This window comes from Vicugna pacos, chromosome 13 (assembly GCF_048564905.1).
Source record: "Vicugna pacos chromosome 13, VicPac4, whole genome shotgun sequence".
Lineage (NCBI taxonomy): Eukaryota > Metazoa > Chordata > Mammalia > Artiodactyla > Camelidae > Vicugna > Vicugna pacos.
Genome location: NC_132999.1, coordinates 57,071,466 through 57,094,545, shown reverse-complemented (window position 1 = coordinate 57,094,545; position 23,080 = coordinate 57,071,466). Strand labels below are relative to the sequence as shown.

Here is a 23,080-nt window from a genome sequence, read left to right as displayed (position 1 = left end):
TGGCATCCAGTGACAGGTTTTACTGCTCATACTCCTGGGTGTGAGTCACTTACATGTCTAGGGATCAGCTGAGGGTGGGCTGACCAAGATTGGGTCTGGCCGGGGCAGCTCAGCTCCACACAGCTCTCATCTTCCTCCCGGGAGGCCCTGGCAAAGGTACATGGCAAAAGCCATGACTACAGGGAGAGGGGAAGAATCAGAACCATGCTGGCCATCAGCCACACCCACACATTATCTCGGGCACAAATTAATAGCATAAATTATGGCAGGGCAGAAGGGAGGGCACTCACTGGGCTGGAGCTCTGAACTCTGCCACTCACAGGCGATGACAGCGGCTGTTACGTGACCTCTCAAGGCCTCAGTTTCCTCATCTGTAAAATGGGCACCTTCCCCCCACTTTGGGAGCCAGTGAAATAGCAGAGGCTTGTAATAGGAGGCGTCATTACTACTACTGACCTCACACCCTGGACTCCTATTAGCAAATCTCTCTCTTTTTCACTCCTTAAGAGAGGGAGCTTCATTCCCAGCAGGCCCTGGGGGCCAGTTCCCTGAAGCTCACTCTCATCAAGTGGGTTATGAGACCCTGCAAAGGTTCCCGTGGTGATGGGCCAGGGGGCATGTAATGGCAGAGAATAAACAGAGAGCATCTTCCCAAAGCATCAATTTTCTACGAAGATGATGTGGGAAGAAAAACAATGTACATTAAAATAAACTCAGCTGTGCTATGATATAAGCTGAGAAATTCCGATCAAGCTTTCCAGATAAAGAATGAGACTTCTGAGACACTGCTGCTGTGGTGACTGCTGCATGCTGGACCCCAGATCATTGCTCTACCACAACCCAGAGCCTGCAAACCAAATCTGTTTGTAAATAAAGTTTTACTGGGAACACAGCTATGCCCACACAGCTGTTTTTCCACGGCAACAGCAGAGTAGAGTAGTTGCGAGAGAGACCGTATGGCCCACAAGCCAAAAACATTTACTATCTGGTCCTTCGTAGAAATAGTTTGCAAACTCCTGATCTCCTAGAATTCCTTGATGGAAAAGTTTGAAGAATTCTGTGCTATTCTGATGGCTGAGGCAGGCTGATGTAAGAATTTAAGAGTGGACATTTTATTGCACACTGACGATTCTCAGTGTTTTAAATGAATAAACATTCATTTAATCCTAACAACAATCCTCAGACATAGACGGGATTGTTACTGTTCTATTCGATAGGTGAAGAAATTGAGGGAAAGGGATGAGACTTGCCCTAGCCCAGTTCTTCTCAAATTTTAACAAACAGAAGAATCACCTGGGTATCTTGTTAAATTGCAGCTGCTGAATCAGTAAGTCTGGGTGGGAGATTCTGCGTTTCTAACCAGATCCTAGGCTACGCTGGTCTAGACCACTCTGTGAGTAGCAAGGATCCAAACCACAGAGTTAAGACCCAAAGCACAGGGTGTAAACCCCAGCCTCTAACCACTGAGCACTCTTTTGAATTGAGTCATAAACCCTGTGAGAAGTTGGCGTCTGTATCTCCCTGGCCCCGCTGAGACCGCAAGGACCCAGCCCAGTTTAGAACTTTACAGATTACCTTGTCCCACAGCATATACGTGGGAACTGAGCCCCAGAGGGGGAAGTGGGCTGTACCCGCTCTGCCGGCCTCCATTCCCTCTTCACAAGCCTGGATTTGTATTTGGGCCCCACCCTCCCCCCACACCTCCACCTGGAGCCTCCTGCCCAGGTCTAGGATGAGATTTGTGCGCCAGGCCTGACCAGTCCACGCTTGCATCCCCTCCCTGCCACAACAATTTGTCCAGGGATGGGCATGCGACCAGAGGCAGGTCCAATCAGGGAGAGTTGCAGGACTTCTATGGGAGCTACCCAGAGGCTCCCCTTCATTCCCTGATGGGTTTGAGGGTGAAGGGTGTGAGGCCACAACAGCAAAATGGGGAGACAGGGGAAGGAGGGATAGTTTTGCTGCCCAGGGTACACTTGGCAATGTGTAGAGACATTTCTGGTTGTCACAATTTGGGGGAGAAGGGAAGAGACTACTAGCTTCTAGTCAGTGGGGACCAGGATTAAGGCTAAACAAACTACATACACAGAAAAGCTCTCCAATAATACCACAATTGAGGAACCCTGGGCCAGAGAGTCTGTAGCTGTCTTGGCCCCATGGGACAACCTGGAGCTTCAACAGGCCACTTAATGAAGCCCCAGAGTAGAATCTCACAGTGGAAAGATGAGCCAAAGGATGGAGAGAAGCTGAGTCCTGGAGACATTGCCAGAGCCCTGGATCCAGCTGTGCCTGAAGCTAACCCTGCTCCTTGACTTTTCCATCTTGTGTCCCAATGAATGACCCTTTGCCTTAAGCCTGTTTGATGAAGTTTTCTGTCACCTTCAAACCCTCCCAGCAATGTGGTAAAACAGACTGAGCACCTGTCCCTGTCTCTATTTTGTAGATGGGCAGCCCCAGACCAGAGAGCCTGTGTGACTTGCCCAAGGTCACACAGCAAGGTCACATGGTGTGGGGCCTGCACCAAACTGTTATTTGTTCAGTGTCCTCATACAGGAAAAACCTTATTTTTATAGTAAAACAAACACAGATACATGGGGCCAAATGGCATATTCACATTAAGTCAAGATAAAATAGAAGACTTCAGAAACAGTTTGTTGTGGTGACCACTACAGACTATAAACAAGAGTCCAAACTGTTAGAGGAGTTAGGGAGACAGTTGGAACTAGAAACCCCGGAGCTCTGACATAGAGCAGACGGGATTCTGCACCCCAGCCTCCTTCCCCTTCCTCAGGATCCCTGGGCAACTGCACCATTTTTTCACACACATTTCCTTGCCGGTATGACAATCCTGCATGCAGGCCTGGATTCTTATCTAAGAAACTCAGGCCTAGAAGATAAGGGACTTGCCCAGCTATAAAGCTCAGAGCTGATTCAGTGAGGACCTGAGCTCAGGTCCTAACAGTTGAAGCCCACTTTCTCCTCTGTTTTTCTGGCTGAGCAAAAGGTCTACTCTGGTCACAGAGCAGGGCTGTCTCACCAGGGCCTGGCCTGCCCGGCATTGTGCTCTGACCACAAGCAATGAGAGTGAAATTTTAAGGAAGAGCAAGAACATCCATCGGGAACCCTTGCTTGTTTTCTTCACCCTTCCCCACATTCAAAAACACAAGGGGCTCACTGCAGTACTAGGTGGACATTCAGAATGCCATCTCCAGCAGCATCAAGTAAAGGGGCTTAGAAATCAGACCCACCTATGTTGGAATTCCCGTTCTGCCACCAGGAAGCTGTGTGTTCTTGGGCAAGTCGCTTTACCTCTCTGAACCTCAGCTTCCTCATTTGAAATAAGAGACCCTTTTCCAAGACTGTATAAGGCTTAGATTAGGTAAGACATGTGAGTGCGTCTATCTGTGCTTGGTGAGTGTCAGCCTCCCTTTCTAAGAGGTTCCTGCTTTGACTTCGTTTGGAAAACAAAGTTACTGGAGAAGTGCAAACTGCCGTTGTCTGAGGAGGAGACAATAAATCCATCTTGATCCACCCCGACAAAGCCCTCCTCAGCCAGCACTCTCTCCTTCTCATCGCTGGGGCTGCCAAACTCCAATCGTGCGGGTCTGTTTTGTGCTTCTCCTGTGTAAGCATGTTTCAGGTTTTTCAAAGCCTGCACATCGTTACAAAACAAACTGGGCACGTGTTTCTCTCGCTGTTTCACAGATAGGCAAGCCCCGGGTCTAGAGACTTCCAGGGCTTGTCCAAGGTCACGCAGCAAGGCATGGCATGGTCTAGAACAAGCTTCTTCCACCTCGAGACCATTGACATTCAGGGCGGGCCCATTCCTAGCTGTGATGGGCCATCCTGTGCCTTGGAGGATGTTTAGCAGCATCTCTAGTCTGTACGCACTAGATGCCAGCAGTACCCCATCCCCAGCCTTGACAACCAAAGACGTCTCTGGACAGTGCCCAGTGTCCCCTTGGTGGGCAACAGCAGCCCCACTGAGAACCGCTGGCCTAGAATGCTGTTTGCTCTGCATGCCAACCTAAACTTTCCTGTGAAAACACAATTCCAAGGACCAACAAACAATATTTTTCTTCTTCCCCTAACACAAAGTATAATCTCTTAAAAGCAGGTGGAACTCATATTTCAATATCCACCTTTGGCATCTTTTTCAAAACATTTCCAGGGTGACAGGTGGGAGAAATGGAAAAAAAAATATTTGGACACAAGTCGTTTTTCCATTGGGCTTTGAGAAAATCTCCATCTTGCATATTCCTAGTATATCTCCAGCCGATAAGCCATTCATAAAACCAAGGCCTTAGGAAGGGCCACACATATAGAACTCCTCCCGACACACCATGATCGGGGCCCTGCTGTTGTCCACATTGGTGGCTGGAGGTAAGATTTGTCACCCAGAGGCGCTTTTCAAGTCCTCTGGTGGGACTGGGGATGGGACCCCCCCCCCGCACCCACTGGACTCACTCCTGTGGTTATAAGAGAGCTGGAGTGAAGTTCCAAAGAAGTAGAAATGAGGGGCAGGACTCTGCAACCTCTTGGGAACCTTCCAGAGCAGGAATTCTCTATTTGGGGTTTGGGAATCCGGCAAGGGTATGTTCTGTTGTTTGAGTCACTGCTTTCTAGGCTTACAACCTTTTCTCTCTTGATAGCTCTCAGCTGTGGGCTCCCCACATACGCGCCCCATCTGCCTAGGGTCGTTGGAGGTGAAGATGCGAGTCCCAACAGCTGGCCCTGGCAGGTGAGTCCCCCACACTCCACTTCTTGCCTCCCTGCCTGAACCTACTTCATATCACCCCTTTGCTCTCCACCAAGGGGTCTGTTGCTCTGGCAAAGACGAGGATTGGTGGGAACTCCGAGGGCAGGATGGGAAAATTCAACAATAAAAAATACATTTCTGTGCCCTTGGGCAATCTTGGGGTGGAGCGAGAGGTACCTTCTCCAGCCTCAGTGAGGAGCTGCCCCAACCCCAACCCATACACACAGATTCACAAATATATTCTTACTCCGTGGCTTGATTACAAATGTACCGTCAGTCTATGAACCATTCATCCCCACCTATGCAAATGTCCCTTGCTTTAAGGAACCAATCAGTGCTGCTTATGCAAATTAATTCTTAACTACAGGCAAATCCATGTTACCAATGAAAGTAAATCTTTCCTTACTTAACCTTGAAATAATCCTAGTGCTATGGAGACCAAAAAAAAAAAAAAAAAATGCTGGGTGGAGCAGGTGCAAATTACTAGGCCCTGTCAGTGGTAGGACTCCCAAAGGAATTATATGGGGCTTACGTTGACATAAATAAATATAGTGAAATCTTTCTTACCTGACATGATTGGGACTGAATAATTAAAAGGTTGATTCTAAGTAGAGGAGGGTATAGCTCAAGTGATAGAGTGCATGCTTATTAGCATGCACAAGGTCCTGGGTTCAACCTCCAGTACCTCCTCTAAAAATAAATAAGCCTAATTACCGCCCTCCTGCCAAAATAAAAATAAAATAATATATAAAATATTTTTTTAAAGTTTGGTTCTAGAGAAATTATTAGCACTCACACATCTATTTAAACACTTTATTTTAATTTAAATAGTGTAAATATACATTTGTTCACCAATCTGTCTGGTATAAACCACCCCCCACAAGTAAGTCCATTACTTTAAAGTAGAGCAATGACTAGAAGACACTCAAAAAGCAATCTGAATGAAACCTCCCTGATTTTTATTAACTTTTTTCCTCAATTTTTCAGTTTTCTCATTGCTGCCTAATTCCATAGTAATTCTTAAACAATCATAGTTATCCGGTCTCTTCTAAGCACTGAACTTCATTTCCATATAAATCACAACTCTCTTTTTGAACACGTATTTCATTGGTTACATGTTCAGTCGATCTACATTATTATAATATGACCACAATTAGCTTAATAAACAAGTTTGGGAACAAAAAGCCTGAATGGGGTGAGTTTACAACCTAAGCGCCAGCCGTGAGTGTTCAGAGTGTGCTGGCCGTCAGTATGTTTCATGGAGGGAGTGACAACGCTGGTTCATCTTCCCCTCAATTAAGAGAGCTTCAATCACAGAGGGTGACTGAGCGTTCACAATGTATATACTTGACTGTATGTACTTTCGCCAATTCTTTCACTTTTCTCGCACTTTCATAATATATTTTTTCTGGGAAGTTGGAAGAGAGGTCCTTTTACTACTCCCAAGCAGAGGTCACCTTTGTACTAAGAACCAATCAGTGGTGACTACAAAAATATTTCCTCAGCCTCTGGACCCCTTGACACTGCTTGGGAACCGATTGATGTTAGTCTTGGCAGAGTCTCTCTCCACTTCCTGCTTCTGCTCCCCTGGGGAGATTATTTTTCTTTGGGCTGGGTAGGCAGGTCAAACAGGGTGAGACCAGGGTGAAGCCAGTGAAACACTCACTTTGGCTGCAAAATTTAAGAAGGCACCACAAAACTCAGTAACCGAAATGAATATTTTAATGCAGTATTTTTAAAAATCAAATTTAATGCAAAAAATAATTTATGATGAACAAAATATCAAAATTTTCAACAAAGCTAGGATTAATAGGATTGACTCTACACTGTCTGAGAGGTCTCTTCTATTCCACACTCACCTCGTTTGTGGCCCTGGGTCACAATCCACCAGACATTTGAAAATAAAGTGCTAGGTGCTTTAAAACTAAAGGAGAAGGGGAGAGTATAGTTCAGTGGTAGAGTGTTTGCCTAGCATGCACAAGGTCCTGGGTTCAATCCCCAGCACCACCATTAAAATAAATAAATATATAACCCTAGTTACCTCCCCTCTGATAAACAAACAAACAAGCAAAAGCTAGAGGAGAATGTGTAAAGTTTCTAGATTCTGGATCGCAATGATCCCAGCGATCCCTGCTCCACCACACACTAGGTGTATGACCTGGAGCCACTCAACTTACCTTTCTCAGTGGGTAATATTAAAAATACATGACAGTTCTTATGGCATGGACTGCACTGTCCAAATTTCTGTTGGCTACCTTGGTTTACTCATCTGTAAAATGGGAATAATAATAGTGCCTCATAGAATTGCTGTGATTGCAATGTGAGCTGATTCACAGTCTGAGCTCAGAACAGTGTCTGATACAGGGTAAGTGTTCAAATTATTAGACACTTGAAGTATTAATATTAATCATCCCAAGAGCCCTGGACAGTGGGAATTATGATCCCCATTTTCTAGATGAGTTTACTGGGGTTCAGAAAAATTACATAATTTCCCAATGTTGCCCTGTTAGCTTGGAGGAAAGTAAGGATTCAAATTTGGTCCAATCCCTGCTCTTTTGGTCACATTTTGTAGCCCACAAATTATATATTTACATATTATTTCAAAATTTCACATCTGTAAGATGGTTAAAGCTTATTTTGAGATTTGGGGCAGGGACATCCTCTTAAGTGTCTTTTTAAATTTTGTCTAATTTTAAGCATTATTTTCAAAGCTAGTTCATCTAAATCCACTTAATGTCAAGCAAACAAGAAGATGCCAAGTGGATAATCAGAAATGAGGGTGTTTGGAGAAAAGCAGGCATCGTTCCTGCTTTTCCTCCACGGGAACTAAGGTCAGAGTAGCCAAGGCTCTGCTCTCACCTCCATCTTCTCTGCTTGGCCTTGGCAGGGACTTGAAAGGAAGGGGAAGAAGATGGGACAGTTTGGGCAGAGACCCAAGCAGTGTCAAATGCAACCTCCTTAAAGTTCCATCTCACACCTATTAAACTATCAAATCTAATAGAAACAAGTTTTTGTTTTAAACAAAATGTTCAGGAGCTGTAGGGACTAAGGCACACTTCGGCATTCTCATAGTCCTGTAAGTACATTCAGTCTTTGAGGAAAAACTGGAGTGACAGGAAACAAGATCTGCAGGAGAGACCAGCCCCTGGCCCTGGAGAGTCCACTTTCATTCATTCACTCATTCATTTATTCTTTCATTTGTTCATTCACTCACTTGTTCAATTTATTAAGGACTCACTATGAAACAGATACTCTTCTAGGCACCTGGAATACAGTAGTGGGAAAAAATTCACGGAGCTTATATTAAAGTGGGAGAGTGAGACAATAAACTGTTGAATGCTTAAATTCATAACCTGTCAGGTGACGACAGATACTATGATGAATAAAGCAGGACCAGAGGAAAGAGACATGTGTGTTCATATGTGTGTATGGATGGATATGTGCACATGTGTGGACATGTATGTGCACACTCTGTTTTAGATAAGATGGCCATAGAAGGCCTTACAGAGAACAAACCTGTAGGAAGTGAAGGAGAAAGATATGCTAGTACTGGAGAGAAGAATATTCCAGGCAGAAGGTAGAGCAAGTGCAAAGGTCCTGAGGCAGAAGTAGGGTTGGTGTATTTCCCGAAACTGATGGAGGTCAGTGTGGCTGAAGCAGAGGGGAGTGGGAGCCTATAAGGTCAAGGTGGCCATGTAGAGCCTTGTAGGGCATTATTCGATGTGGAGTTTTACACTTGAGAGGGGAATCACTGGAAGGTCTGAGCAGGGAAGAGACATAAACATGCTTACATTTTTAAAGGATCATTCTGGCTGCTGTGTTGGGAAAATTCAGAGTGAGGGATGATCCAGGGTGCAAGCTAGGGGAATACATAGGAATAATAATAATCCAGGTGAGATTTGAAGATCATTGGGACTAGCAGTTGAGGCAGCAAGAGGGGAGTAGTCTCTCCACATATTCTGGAAACACAGCTCGTGGGGTTTGTGGGTGGATTAGAATGAGGCATACGAGACAAAGTAGGTACCAGGGACACTGCAGAGACTTTTGTCACGAGAGCAGGTGGAGTGGGATTGCCATTTACTGAGCTGAGAAAGCGCAAGGAAAGCGCAGGGGTGTTTTTGCGGGGCAGCAGGGAGTCAAGATTTTGGCTTACATGTATCACACTGGAGGAATATGTCCTAAAGAAACAACTCCCAGGAAGGGAAAAATCCCAGCAAACTGAGTTTCAGAAAGATGTTCAAAACAATGTTACTTTTTAATAGTGTCTTTATTTAAAATTTTGATATTCCATCCATCATGGATTTTTTGCTGCTGATTTTTTAAGATTGCATCAAGATGTTGTCTATCCTGATTACTGAGTTTCTTGGTGCCGCCTTGAGTTTTGCACCTGTGCCGAGTGCCCGGCCCCGCTCTCCCCGGGCTGGGATTCTGCAGAGCAGAGGGGCCCGGCCCTTTCAGAGACCAGAGCACCTGCGCTTCTTCCCAGGTCTCCCTGCAGTACAGCTCCAGTGGCGAGTGGCGCCACACCTGCGGAGGGTCTCTGGTGGACCCAAGCTGGGTCCTGACAGCTGCTCACTGCATCAGGTAACTGCCATTCCCCAGCCACCCAGCCCGCTCACCCCACTGGCCAACGCTTATCTCTGAGAGTTGGAGCCCAGATGGCCTGGACCATCCTCTAAAGGAGCCTGGCACAGAACCACTTCCTCGGCCGAGAAACAAGCTTTCATTGATCTATGGCTCAGTCTGTTAGTCAATGATGGGTCCGTACATGACATGGATCGAGTGTCCCGAGCAAGGCCTTGAGGGGGACTATGGGGAAGGAGGAGTCCCACTGCCTGCCCTCTTGGCGGAACTAGATGTGGCCTCCAGATCTGGATCTGGGTTTCCTTCTGCAACTTGAATGATTTCTCCAAGCCCCAATATCGTCACCTGCAAAAAAGCGGCCAACAGAATTTAGTGTGGATTAAGTGAGATGATGCATTAAAGGGACTGGCACTTTGTAAGTGCTCAGTAAAAGTGAACTATCACCATAGGGGAGGGTATAGCTCAGCAGTAGAGAGTGTGCTTAGTATGCATGAGGTCCTGGGTTCGATCCCCAGTACCTCTGTTAAAATATATTAAACAAGGACCTAATTACCTTCCCCCAACCAAAAAGAAAAGAAGTGAACTGTCACCATTATAAAGGCCCACAAAGGAAAGAATAGATCCTGTGACATTCACTGTTCCCCTGTCCTCTTCCCCTCCTACTGCCTCTACCTGTCTCATAGGAGCTGGCACTCCCTGGAGTTTCCGCGAGGTCAGTGTGACACTCATCGCCAGGAGTGGTCCCTTTTCCCCACCGAATTTACCGGTGCCATGAGGTGGTGGGGAAAATCACAGAGGCCTGGGAGTCAGGAGTCCTGGCTTCTAATTCTGGATTGTCACCAATCAGCTGTTGCACTCTGGACCAGTTACTCCTCCCTGAGCCTCAGTTTCCCCAACTAAAAATGACAGGTGAGAGGTTAAACTAAAAAATGCCCTTGAGGGCAGGTGACTGCTGTATCCATCTCACTTCCCTCACTGTCATATAGAGTTTACATTATTATAACTTGTATTTTCTATTATAGCTCATAGTTGGTATAATGCAGTTATAATTACTATTTGGTTGTAGTTATTATGTTAAAACTAACCAATTGCCCCCAGGGAGAACCATTCCCAAGCACCAACTAGTAGCTTTTGGAGCAGGTGCTGACTTGGGTCCAAAGCCAGGCCTTGGAGGAAGTACATTGATTGGGGCATCCCTGCGTGCCAGTAGGGGCCCAGCGGGAGGAGGGGACAGCTGGGAGCTGACCTTCCCTACTTGGCCCCTTTCTCCCAGCTCCTCCAGGACCTACCGCGTGGTGCTGGGCCGGCAAAGCCTCTCCACCGATGAGCCCGGCTCACTGGCTGTCGCAGTCTCCAAGTTCGTGATACACAGTGACTGGAACTCCGACCAGCTCTCCAACGGGTACCTTCTGTCTGGGTGCACGTGGGGGTGGGTTGGCAGGGGCACAGACTGGAGGTGGGGGGTCTCACCAAAGGCAGCAGGCACAACCCCACCCCGTCCTTTGCTGCTTCTGTAGGGAGGTGGGAGGAGCTCTGACCCCTTCGAAGTGGAGCAGGTCCCAAAGATGCCTGGTCGTAGGGGTGTGACTAGGGGAGGGAAAAGCCAAGACTGTCAGAGCGGCCTGGGTCTCCTGCCAGTCAAGCCTGCAGGTCCCCTGTCTACCCCAGGCACACACTGACTGTGTGTTTATTCCGTGCCAAGCCCTGGGGACTCAGGGATGGGTCTGTGAGTGGAGTGGGACATAGCCCCTCCAGTCTTCCTCCACCCTTGGCTCCTCCCAAAAAGGCCTTTGACAAAGATTCCCTGATCCCCTGCAGGGACAGCCTGGGGTAATAAACACAGGAAGCCGGCCAGGGGCTCAGAGCTCTCCAGAGCCCTCCAGTGAGCATTCCCCACCCTGCAGGGAGGTGGCAGCTCCACCTCCACGTTTCCTCTTAGATAAGCACGTACCATCCAATGTTCACCCTAAGCCCCTGTGACCACCCCCCATGTTCCCTATGCCATGCGGGGCACTGGCCTCTGGGTGCCGGACTCACAGAGGTGCACAGGTCACGGCGCCAGCTCCCAGGGACACTGGGCAGGACTGTGCCAGGGAGGCAGTGCGGGGTGCGGGAGGGGTTACGCCTCTGGAGCCTGACGGCTTAGATGTGAATAATGACTGTGGCCTGCACGAGTCTTTCAGTGCCTCAGTTTCCTCTTCAGTAAAACAAACACAGTAACAGTGCCTACCTCTAGGGTTGTTGAGAGGATTAAATGAGATAGTGTATGTAAAGCACTTAGAAAAGGGCCTGGCCTGTAACAGAAGCCGTGTGTGTGCAAGCTATTAGCCATGGTAGTACAATAATAGTGCAATAAGGAGGTGTAGCCGCTGGGATATACATCTGAACCATCAAGGTCATGGGGAGTGGTCCCAAGAAGTGGGAAAAAGGAGGGAGAGGAAGCAGAAAGCGGGCAGGTTCTCTGCCCATCAGAATTCTGGCAGAATCGACGCCTCCATCCTGCCCGTTCCCATGCCCAAGGAGCATTAGCGATTAGCTCATGCCTGATTCCCCTTCTAGCCGGAACTGCGCAAGGGCTCAACTGTGCCTGATTCACCCCTGAATCTCCATCCCGTAAAGCAGGGAAGGGGCACGTGTAGGGTCAGGGAGCATTTGCTGGAACATCAGGCTTCTCTTATCATCCCTAATCCTGAGATCCAGGTGGCGCTAAACAAAATTTAGAGTGCCTTCTCTCTCCCTCCTTCGTTCCACAAGTATCTATTGAGCACCTACTATGTGCCGGGCCCTGTTCTAGGCACCAGGAAACAGCAGTGAGTGAGACACACAAGGCCCCCAGCCCCGTGGGGCTTAGGGGATCCCCTAAACCAGAGAACCTCATTGCAGCTCAGGGGTCGCCTCCTTTCTGATCACATAAGCACAGGTGCTCCAGTGACCAATGGTGTCTGTGCCCAACCAGCTGTCTTCCCCTAGGACAGGCAGCAATGTTGGGCATTGCCAACCCTCCAGAAACTCTTTGATCCAGGTTGCCTTCCCAAGTGACCTCTCTTCCAACCCCAGGAGTTATCTTTCACAATAACACCAACCAGTACCTGCTGCCTCCCTTGTTCCAGGCACTGAACTGTTTCCCCGAGTGTTGTATTTATTCCTCACGGCAGCCCCAGGCAGGAGGTACTGTTTTCAACCCCTTTTCACCGATGAGGAAGCCATGACCTAGAGAAGTGAAGGAACTTGCCTGAAGTTACAGATCCAGAAAGCAGCACTAAATCAGGTGTGAGGTACCCAGCAGAGGCCTGATCTGAGCAGACCTTCAAAACACCTCCACCATCATTGTTATCTCCCCACTGGGGACAGAAAGTTATCTTCTCTTTTCCTCCCCATCACCTTCCCAGAACTGAGGAGACATCAACCTCTCCAATCCAAAAGAGCAGGTCTGCAGTTCCAGAAGGGCCTCTAGAAAGAAGAACCTCAGCCATCACTTTAAATTTGCATAATTTATCCACACGCAAGCCCTCTTCCACAGCCCAAGATGCCACTCTTGAATGGCTGCCCAGAGAGCTCATGCTGCCAAATCTTCCAGAAGACTCTGCATCACGACCCCAGGAAGAGTAGGAGGACGCCGTGTGGTCGTAACACTCCGAGCTCCTTCATCCAGGCAGCCTGCTGTGGTCCAGTGCCAACAACGACTCACAAAGGATGCGAGGGTCCGTGAGTCACGTGTCAGTCTCTGTCCCCAAATTAACTTGTCCACTAGATAAAATACACACAGACAAGACACTGGAAAGCCTTTAAACGACACAGGATGTGTCCAGGGAGGCCTCGAGAGATGGGGAAGAGATGGGTGGGTAGAGAGTGGAGAAGGGGATTTTCAAGTCAGGAGAGCATCCTGGACCAGGGACTGGTCCCAGAAGGAGCAGGTGGCCCTGGGCAGTGACCAGCACTGTCCAGTGGGGATGGAGGGTAAGTGGAGAGCAATCATGGGAGAGATGGCCCAGATGGCATGAGAGCAGAGATGGCTGTCAGCCCCAGGAGGCTCTAGTCTCTGTCCAATCAACGGTGTCACTCCTCTGGCAATTGCTGCATAACAAATCACTCAGAAATGTAATAGCTTCGAACAGCAACAGTCATTTATCATAATTTGCTCTCACAGTCTGACTGGGCTCAGCCACGAAGTTCTCATCAGAGTCGCCCATGAGATTGCAGACGGATGGTGGTGGCCGGGCTGTGTCACCTGGAAGGCTTCCTCCCTCACCTTCAGGGGGTGGGTCGATGCTGGCTGTCAGCTGGGACTGTTGTCCAGACCACTTCCACGTGGCCTGGGCTTCTTCATGGCATGGAGGCTAAGTTCCAGAAACAGGACTCCCAAAGGGCCGGACAGAAGCTGCAGCCCTAGTCTCAGAAGTCACATGGTGTCACTTCCTCCACATCACAGGTCCCCCCATGAAGGGGGAAGAGGCGTGGACCCTCACCTCTCAATGGACAAAGTGTCAACATCACGTTGCAACAGGCGCCAATGGGATGGGAGCGCTCGTTGCAGCCATTGTGGAATATAGAAGCTGCCAGTCACTAAAGGTTTCCCAGACAAGAGTGTGAGACTGAGATGAACCTGGCGGCAGAGCTCAAGGTGGAAGAGAGAGCAGAGTAAAGTTTACAAAGCCTTTCAGCCTGAACATCTGCTGTTTTCTAAACCAAACACAGGACGTATACGGCCAGGACCGACATCACCAAGCAATCATGGGTTTATTTCCTTGCTGACCCTGGACGGAGCCTTAGAATCCTCGTCAACACAGCCCACCAGGCAGCCACGACTAATCCATCAGAGCGGACATTGCAAGACAAACCTACTTGCCCCCCATGTTCTAAACAGTCCCCTGAAAGGCCTCAGGGGAAGTTAGGGCTCCAGGCTCCACCAGTGACAAAATGCAATCCTGGGGTTTAACCACGGCTGCTCCCCAATCCCTCATAGCCCCGACAGAGGGTTCACAACCAGGCTGGCTGAGGAGAGGGTTCAGTAGTCCCGGCTGGGACTAGAATCAGAAATATAACTGGGGCAGGACCAGTCAACTGTCTCTTTATGCTCTGCCTCTTTACCGACCAGAAACGACATTGCCCTGCTCAAGCTGGCCAGCACTGTCACCCTGACCGACAAGATCCAGCTGGGCTGCCTGCCACCCGCCGGCAGCATCCTGCCCAACAACTTCGTCTGCTACGTCACGGGCTGGGGAAGGCTGCAGAGTAAGTGGGCGCTGGGACCCCCAAGGCGTGGGAGGGGAGGGGGCAATGTCACCCCTGTCCAGTCAGGGCTCTCTGCCCACTCATCATCCAGGGGGTCTGGCACAGAGGTCCCTCCGTAATGTCCAAGGCCTGAGTCCAAAATAGCATTCACTCTATGACCTCAGGATTCTGGGCTCCACAAAGGCGCCCGGGGCCCTCCTCAGATTCTCTGCTCCCCATCTCAAAACTTACCTGTCCCATGTGTCACCTGAACTTGCTGGTCAGAATCTGGCTACGTGTGGGTCTCCTTTTAACATCAACCCTAGGGGTCAGAAATCCAGCAACAATAGGCCACCAGGAAGGAACAGAGAACCAACCCTCCCCTTGTGAAATCACCAGAGGTTTGAAAACTTCCAGGGAGTCTCATGCAGATGAGTGGTTGTCTTTTTTCATAATGACATAAACTTACAAGTGACACGTTTTTTACAGAGGTACACCAAGGCAGATACACATGCACTCAAATAAGTTAGTATCACCCTCTTGCCTGGCTTATCTGCAAACACAAGGACACGTGGAAATTCAGTAGAAGTAAGAAGTGGGAGATGATGTATCTCAGGCTTATTGAGATACAGGCCCAGCCATTGATTCATTTACCTAGAAAACACCCAGGTAGAAAGCATTTCATCGGAGGCAGCAAGAGCCAGGGAAGGGTCCAAATATTTGGCTTTATTCCCAGCTCTGTTGGTCACTAGCTGTGTAACCTTGGGCAAGCTATGTTGGAGCCTCAGTTTCCTCATCTGTAAAATGGAAATAAAGTTGGCAAAGATTAAAAGAGATGGCAAAAGAGAAGTGGAAATGCTCCATATACTTGCAAAATATAACACAGGTTAGATTAGAGTTAATTACAAGAATGGTCTCGGGAAAGCTGCTTAACTTCTCTTGGTTTCATTATCCCATCTGTCAAAATAGGAATAAATATTTACTGTGAAGGTTAGCACAGTATTTGGAAAAGTCCAGTAAATCCAAGTGAAGTATTATAATACTATTAATCTTTGCCGTTAGTAGCAGTGGTGACAGTAATGAAAGCGATGGTGGCAGTGTCCTTGGGAGCCATTAGGAAATTTCTACTTTCACCACATTCAAATATTTTTTTCCCAACCTGGCCCAACCTGGGGTTCCGAATGCCAGCAGGCTGGCTGTCATATTTATGGCAAGTGATAAAACCCCTGGAGCCAGGTCAGCAAAAGAGGGAGTTTGAAATAAAGAATTAAGAGACTCAGCCAAGGGCAGAGGCACAGCCAGGCTACAGAAACAGAAGGGAATCAGGGGCTAGAAGACTGTGGAAGACTGTTAGAAACTCAGGAAACCCTCTCTCAAAATTTCTTTTCTTGGAGGATCTACTTCATCTTTCTCTCCCTAGAAGCAATTGGTAGCCACTACCAACAGCTCTCAGATTTAGACCCTCTCTGGCCAGGATTTCTTAGTCCCAATCCTAAATTCCCAGGAGAAGGAGCTCATTGGCTTGGCTGGAGTCAGGTGTTCACCCCTGAACCAATCAATCACCAGTGGCCAGAACACTACCCAATCAGCTGTGAGGACAAAGTACAGGCAAATGTGGCAGTTCCCATAGCAACAGTATGGATGGAGGGCAGAAAAGCCAGTAGACATTCACTGCACCTTTTTTCTTAGGAGTCCCTTTGTCCCTGTAACGCCTTCTCTCCGGTCTTATGCAGCCAACGGGGCTCTTCCCGACATCCTGCAGCAAGGCGAGCTGCTGGTTGTGGATTACGCCACGTGCTCCCAACCTAGTTGGTGGGGCAGCACCGTGAAGACCAATATGATCTGTGCTGGGGGCGACGGTGTGATCTCCAGCTGCAACGTGAGTGCTGGAAGTTCAGGTGCCCCCACCTCCACAACGAAATGGGGCTGAGGGTGGGGAGAGTCTCTGGGGGCCCTGGAATCCATCCTCCTGCCTGCTGGCAAACACATAGGGAAACAGCCCCACACATTTGAGACCCTGACCTTTGTCCTTGCAGTCTCCAGAAAAGATGTTTTGAGATTCTCCTAGCAGTAGTGTCCACCCCTCACTGCTGGGAAGACCTTCCTTGGGTCTCATTGAGGGCTCTCATTACTGTCAACTCACTTATTCTTTCTTCTGTATAAGAAGGGAGCCAAGGGGACATATTTGCTGGGCAAGGACCTTTCTAAGGTGACTTCAACTCTATCTGTTGAATTAATCCCATTCATGGCCCAATGTGTCCCTTCATGGTGGCTGTCACAGAGCCTTTCTGGAGACAGTGTCTTAACCAAAGGACTTGCTATGCGGTGGACTTAGCAGCAGAGTGGGGACAGAGTGGGAAGGAGCTTCATTTGCCCTTCAGATCACACTGGCCCCTACAGTCTCTGCCCAGGCAGACCGGCCCCAGGAAACCCCCTCCACGGGAGGAAATGGCCGGTGGTGGTGGAGCGCATGGCATTTAACTCTGGGGCGTGTCTCAGCTCCTTTACTTACTGCCTGGACAACCTCAGGCAAGTCACAACCTCTGAGGGTTTCTGTTTTCCTCTTTAGTGATATGGGGATACTAGCAATACTCACCTCGCAGGTTTATGTGAAGATTAAATGAGGTAAGGCCTATAAAGTGCTTAGCTCCATTCCAGGCACACAGGAAGAATGACTGCTCGCTCTTGTTGGTGTTATGGGGCCATCTTGAGCTGTGACCACAGGGGCTGGCCTCAGAGAACATAGGGGCCCATGGTGGAACAACACAAACGCACTGCAGACATGGGGCTCTGACGGGCATCCCCTTCCCCTCCCGTCACCCCACCCAAGCTCCTGGGCCCATCCTGACAGAACTCTGGCCTTCCTCAGGGGGACTCCGGGGGGCCACTGAACTGCCAGGCGGCTGACGGCCAGTGGGAAGTGCACGGCGTGGTCAGCTTCGGGTCCTCCCTCGGCTGCAACTACTACCGCAAGCCCTCTGTCTTCACGCGGGTCTCCAACTACAACGACTGGATCAATTCAGTAAGAACCGGCCAAACCCTGAGCCCCGGGGCCCCGCCCTACACCTGGCCCCACAAGGGCCATGCCCACCTAAGGTCTGAGAACCCCTCCCTCCTCCTGAGAGCTAGGCAGGAGCCCCCTGGAGGAGGTCGCAGACTTAGGCAACCCCTGTGGGTGCCCCCTGGGGGCCCCCCACAACTTCTGTGTGAGTTGACTGAGAAGACACATAGAGGGTGGCCTTGTCCAAAGAGGCTGAAAACAAAGGTCACCCCTCAGGCACTAAGAGCAGGTTCCCTAGGATTCGTGGGGTTATTTTATTTTTGCTTATCCACTTGTAGGCCTAGTCCCCACCGTCCAATGCTGTATTTACCTGCAAAGCCCCAGACCTGGTCTTCTGAGACCCCCACAGCCTTGATTATTGGAAATAAGTCCTAAAGGGTCCTCCAGCTATTCTGTAGGGTCAGCGATCATCTCGGTTGGCCCTGGATTGGGAGGTTTCCTGGGATGCAGGACTTTGTTTTAGACCGAGATAGTCCAGGTAAATGGGACTGAGTTGGTCCCACTATGACTATGAATGTGTCCCCAGAGAGTTGCGTCCTGTGAGCTCAAAACCAGTGCCTTGCAGGGTGGGTACAGCTCAGTGGTAGCGCATGTGCTCAGCATGCATGAGGTCCTGGGTTCAATCCCCAGTACTTCCATTAAAGAAAAAAATACATAATAAAATTATTTTTAAGAAAAAACAGTACTTCATAATCTTCCACACCAGCTCAATTCCTATTTTTTAAAACCATGGGTATACATTCATTTATAATAAAAATTTTTAAAAAGGGGTGAGGGTATAGCTCAGTGGTAGAGCACCATGCTTAGCATGCACAAGGTCATGGGTTTGATCCCCAGTAACTCTGTTAAATTTAAAAATAATAATTAATAAATAAATATACCTAATTACCTCCCCTCCAAAAAACAAAGAAACAAACAAAATAATAAATTTTTAAAGAGTGCTAAAAAAAAAAACCCAAAACACCAACACCAATCTTGGGAGCAGCCACGGATACAATCAGCAGTTGGTGGAAGCAGCCAGAACAGGGCGTCTTCACAAGAAGGCAGGCCTGGGCGAGGAGCCTGGGGGAGGGAGGAAGAGGCATCATGCCTGGTGATGGATGCTGGGGAGGGGGACACTCTGTGCCGATTGGGGACACTTTTTACCCACCTCCCAGCATTGCCACCACCTCAGTTTGCTCTTCTATTAAATGGGACGTGAACTAGATCAGGGCTCACCCACTTTTTTAAGAACCAGAGCAGGTGGGAGTTATGATGCTTGTGACAGAGCCCCAGAGAAGGGAAAGCTGGCATCTGATTTCATCATTTTAAGTTTAATTTGCAGAGAACTGTTTAATTAAATCAAACTGACACTCCACTATCAAATCAAATATGATACCACAGCCGTGAGCATGTGGTCCCAGGAGCAAAATGACAAATGGGCACTGTCAAAATAAGCAGGTGGCTGGCTCCAAGTTTTCCCATTCATATTTGCTGGCTCCTTGTTCATTTGTCTGTCTGCTGGCATTGCTTTGCCAACAAGTGGTCACAGGCACCAGAGATTCCAGAAAAGTTTGTTGGAGAAAAATGTAAAATCAAGAAGAGAGTGGCCGTTAATTTACGAGGTTTTTCTGGCCCATTGGGGAAAAGCTTTGATCCCCTTTTGGCAGAGGAGAGCCTGAGCCCAGCTCTGGAGGTGCCACCAGCAATTCAAAGGAGCCTGGCCCAAGATGGATTGGATGGAATGACGCTTAGGGCCTATTCCCAGCCAAATCCTAGGATCCTTTCCAGCCCCAGCTGCTGCGTGAGTCACCAGGCAGCTGGTCCTGGCAGCACCTTGGGGGCCCAAGGCAGGGACCGGGAGCAACTGTCCTGTCTTTTGGTCCAAGCATCAGCTGTTCCCAGCCACAGACACAAGCACAACAGAGCAGGCCTCAGCCAAAAGCCCGGCCAGATGTCAGAGGGGATCAATAGGGAAAGCAAGGCTTGCGAAGCAGCTGGGTGGAGGCCCTGTGTCCACGGGACAGCAGCCAGGGCAAGCACATGTGCCCGTAACAGGTTCCAGGAACGGCAGAGCCAAGCAGCCAGCTGTCCTCTGGTGGAGGCTGCCCGGGCAGCTGCAGAGGGGCCGGTGAAACCTTGCAGTGGTCCCAGCCCAGGGGCACATTGTGTGCGGCCTGGAGTCCCAAACCCAGACAGGTGACGAGCCAAGGTTAGGAAGCTGCCAACAGAAGGCAGGAGCAGGGAAGCGACCAGACACAGGTGGCGAGGGGCATTCATCCTTTCAACAAATGTTCGCTGAATGACAGCAACACAGGAATCGTCAGCATTCACCAGCTTTATTTTTACCTTTATTTCAGAAAGTTAATACATACTCACAGTAAAAATATAATATAGGAGTGTATCAAGTAAAAAAGTAGATGCGTAGATGCCCCCCGTCGTTTTGCATCTCCAGTTCTACCCCCCAGAGAGAATCACTGTCAACAGCTCGGTGTGTGGTCTTCTGGACTTTATTTGTGTGCATCTGTAAAACGTCTACCTATGTACATGTAAACCAAAAACAGAATTTTCCTCTTCATACTGTTCTGCAACTTAGCGTTTCCACTTAACACTGTATCACATCTTACAATGTGGGCCCAGATATCTGTGTCGTTCTTTTGAACAGCGAAGTGATAGTCCATAGCATGAAGAGAATGAGTGAAGCTTTCATCTGTTTCCTATCTTCCACTCCCACGTGGCTGCAGTGAACACCCTTGGACACACACGCTTGCACACGGATCTGGGTATCCGTGCTACAGAGGTCCAGCAGCATCACTGGATCATGGAGTTGGCGCGTCCGAATGTTCAGCAGATACCGCTAGACAGCCTCTGAAAACAGGTTACAGCCCCACCCACAGCGCGTAACGGTGCCTTGCAAACAGCTGTGGTTGTTAACCATTTCAGGGCCCCCAAACTTTTGAGAAACACATGAAATCTACAACCATGCCCATCTATACTCTCGGCATATAATTTTTAAGAGCTCCCAGGCCCCCCGCCCTGAAGCCCAAACAAGACTGCAGGCTCAGACCCCTCTTTACAGGAAGCACCAACAAGTCAGTGAAAAGCTGTGATGACATCCTTTTCTCCAGGGCATCATTAGACCCACCCCGGGGAAGAGCTGCTTCATGGAGGGCTGCCTGATTCACACGGGCAGTGCAGAGTAGGGAAGGAGAAAGCCAGGAACTTGCAAAAGCATGGCTCTGCTCTGCTGGGTTAACCTGATTATTTTTTTGTCTGTGTCCTGCAGGTGATTGCAAATAACTAACCACCAGAAGGCCCCGGGACTGTTTTAGACTTGGAAAGGTCACAGGAGGAAAATAATAATAAAGTGACAACTATATGAATCATATCTTGGCAAGAGTCTTATTAGCAAACCATCCTCCCATCCGGGGCCCTGAAAACAAGAGAACAGGCCGGGGTCCGGACAGCTTAAAGGCCTCGGAGTGGGGCCTTCTCTGGGGAAGCCCATCTCACGGTCACACAGCAGTCACCCTGCGGTGCAGGGATCCTGCAGCCAGGAAGACACCTCGGGGCACAGGCTGGACTCAGAAGACCGAGTCTGGCCAGGTCTCTCGACTGGTTAGTTGTGTCCCCTGGACAAGTGACTTAACCTCCCTGAGCACACAGCTCCCACCCCAGTCACCTTCCTGGGATGGGGTGAACATCAAAAGAAATGAGATGGGGAAATGTTTCCAAAAAAGCAAAAGTCTCCTTTATAAGGAAGAATAAAGAGTTGGAGCAAAATGAGGGGCGAAATAGGTAAAAGAGAACCCATATTCACGTAAGACTTTTTTTAAGAATACTGCAATACAGAGAAAGTTGGTAATTCTTAAAACATCGTTTAGGATTCACAGATTCCAGCTGTTCAGACTCCAGTAGCCCCAAACTGCTAAGAGAGATGCTGGTTTGTCACCAACATTTCCTGTAGATCAGTTGTTCTCCAGTGGGAGTCCACCAGGGAAAGCTGGCAGTGTCTGAAGACATTTTTGGCTGTCACTACTCGGGGAGACGTGCTATTGGCATCTGCTGGGCAGAGGCCAGGGGTGTTGTTAAGCATCCCACAGTGCACCAGATGGTCCCTGCAACAGAGGACTATGTGGCCCCAAAGGTCAGTTGTGCTGAGGTTGAAAAGCCCTGCTCTAGAGAAAACAGAGGTCACGGGCCACAGCCACGAGCCAGGAATGGGCCACTGGCAAAGAGCCCCGTGGTGTCCACAGCGTTCTGCTCCTCTTTCTCCATCGCCGGTCATTTGGCTCCAATTTGGAAGCTGCCAGGAGCCTGTCTGCCACCAGTGAGGAAAAAGCAGGTCCTCTACGGGCTACAGAATCCTTCAGCACGTGTCAGCCACAGATGTGCGAGAGTCTAGGCCTCAGCCGCCGCCAGGCCTGGAGCAGGAAGGTTCGGGGTGAAAGCTAAGGCAGGGCGAGGGGCCCTGGCCTCATTACGTTTTAAAGAAAAGTTTTTTCCGGAGGAAATTAAAACAGCCAGGAATCTGTTTGTAAATCCCTTTCACCGAAACAGCATTAGCAACCTGTGAAAACAGGACCACGGGGAGGCCTGTGAGTTCTCTTGACTGAAGTAAGAATTCCGGGGGGGGGGGGGTCGGGCATCCACTGAGGCAGCACTTTATCTGTTTGGGGTTTTAGGTTTTTGTTTTTGTTTTTGTTTTTGTTTTTGTTTTTTTGAGGGGGGAGGTAATTAGGTCCATTTATTTATTTACTTTAATGGAGGTCCTGGGGATTGAACCCAGGACCTCGTGCATGCTAAGCACGTGCTCTACCCACTGAGGTATCCCCTCCCTTCTGAGCCAGCACTTTAAAACCAGCTCTACTACAGCCTCAGCCTCCTTGAGACAGGAGGAGAGAGATTGTGTGTGTGTGTGTGTGTGTGCATGCGAGCGTGTTGGGGGGGTGGTCAGGGGCATGAGTTACAGAACAAGCATCTCAACCACAAATCTGGAAAACTCAAAATTCAAAATTTCAAAATTCAAAAATTCACTAAGTTCAAATCAGATTGAAAGGTTTGTCTGAAGAAAAGCTGAGAGAAGAGCTGGGGCCCAGGAGCTGAGCGCACGGCTGAGCCCTGACAGCCCGGCTGCCTCTGAGGCTCACTTGCCGCAGCCTCGGCTCGTGGTGCCCACCCCATCCCCCAGAGTCATGCTGGGTGGTGGCCCTGCACCGGCTTTCTTCTCTCCTCTGCTCTGCTCAGCAAAGTACACAGCCGGAACCTGCCCAGGAGGAAGGAGCGGTCCCGGCCCTTACAGCCCCTTCTCCCAGCACAACACACCTGAGCAGAGCAGGAGGGGCCCACGTGCGCTCTGAGACCCTCGGAGGAAGCACCTGCTCTGAGCGGGGCCGGATCTGGCCATCCTTCCCTGTCCTCTCTCACTGGGGCCTCCCGAGAAGGGTATACACTGAAGAGGGGTTCATGGTTCTTGAGGGTCAAGA

The 23,080-nt window shown here is 49.2% G+C and overlaps 2 protein-coding genes across 6 annotated transcripts in view; one reads left to right on the top strand and one right to left on the bottom strand.

Moving 5' to 3' along the window:
- Positions 1–4,343: 4,343 nt before the first annotated feature.
- Positions 4,344–20,980, top strand: LOC102537007 (chymotrypsin-like elastase family member 2A). The gene is made up of 8 exons (XM_006196678.3): positions 4,344–4,383; positions 4,653–4,741; positions 9,246–9,343; positions 10,617–10,745; positions 14,439–14,575; positions 16,288–16,433; positions 17,424–17,576; positions 20,881–20,980. Exons 1-8 carry the CDS (start codon positions 4,344–4,346, stop codon positions 20,896–20,898), a joined length of 810 nt encoding a protein of 269 aa, XP_006196740.1. The 3' UTR covers positions 20,899–20,980.
- CASP9 (caspase 9) overlaps positions 19,915–23,080 on the bottom strand; it is a 24,341-nt gene continuing 21,175 nt past the window's right edge. For 4 of the 5 annotated variants that reach the window (XM_072975333.1, XM_072975335.1, XM_072975336.1 and 1 more), the window contains exon 9: positions 19,915–22,164. In XM_072975333.1, the coding sequence (XP_072831434.1) occupies positions 22,075–22,164 (90 nt within the window). In that variant the 3' untranslated portion in view covers positions 19,915–22,074. The remainder of the gene's footprint in view (positions 22,165–23,080) is intronic. The other variant, XR_012079493.1, reaches the window with a different exon arrangement.

Coding starts and splice junctions, on each gene's coding strand:
- LOC102537007 (XM_006196678.3), top strand. CDS start 4,344: ATGATCGGGGCCCTGCTGTTGTCCACATTGGTGGCTGGAG. Junction 9,344..10,616: donor ACAGCTGCTCACTGCATCAG/GTAACTGCCATT, acceptor CCTTTCTCCCAG/CTCCTCCAGGACCTACCGCG. Junction 10,746..14,438: donor TCCGACCAGCTCTCCAACGG/GTACCTTCTGTC, acceptor TTTACCGACCAG/AAACGACATTGCCCTGCTCA.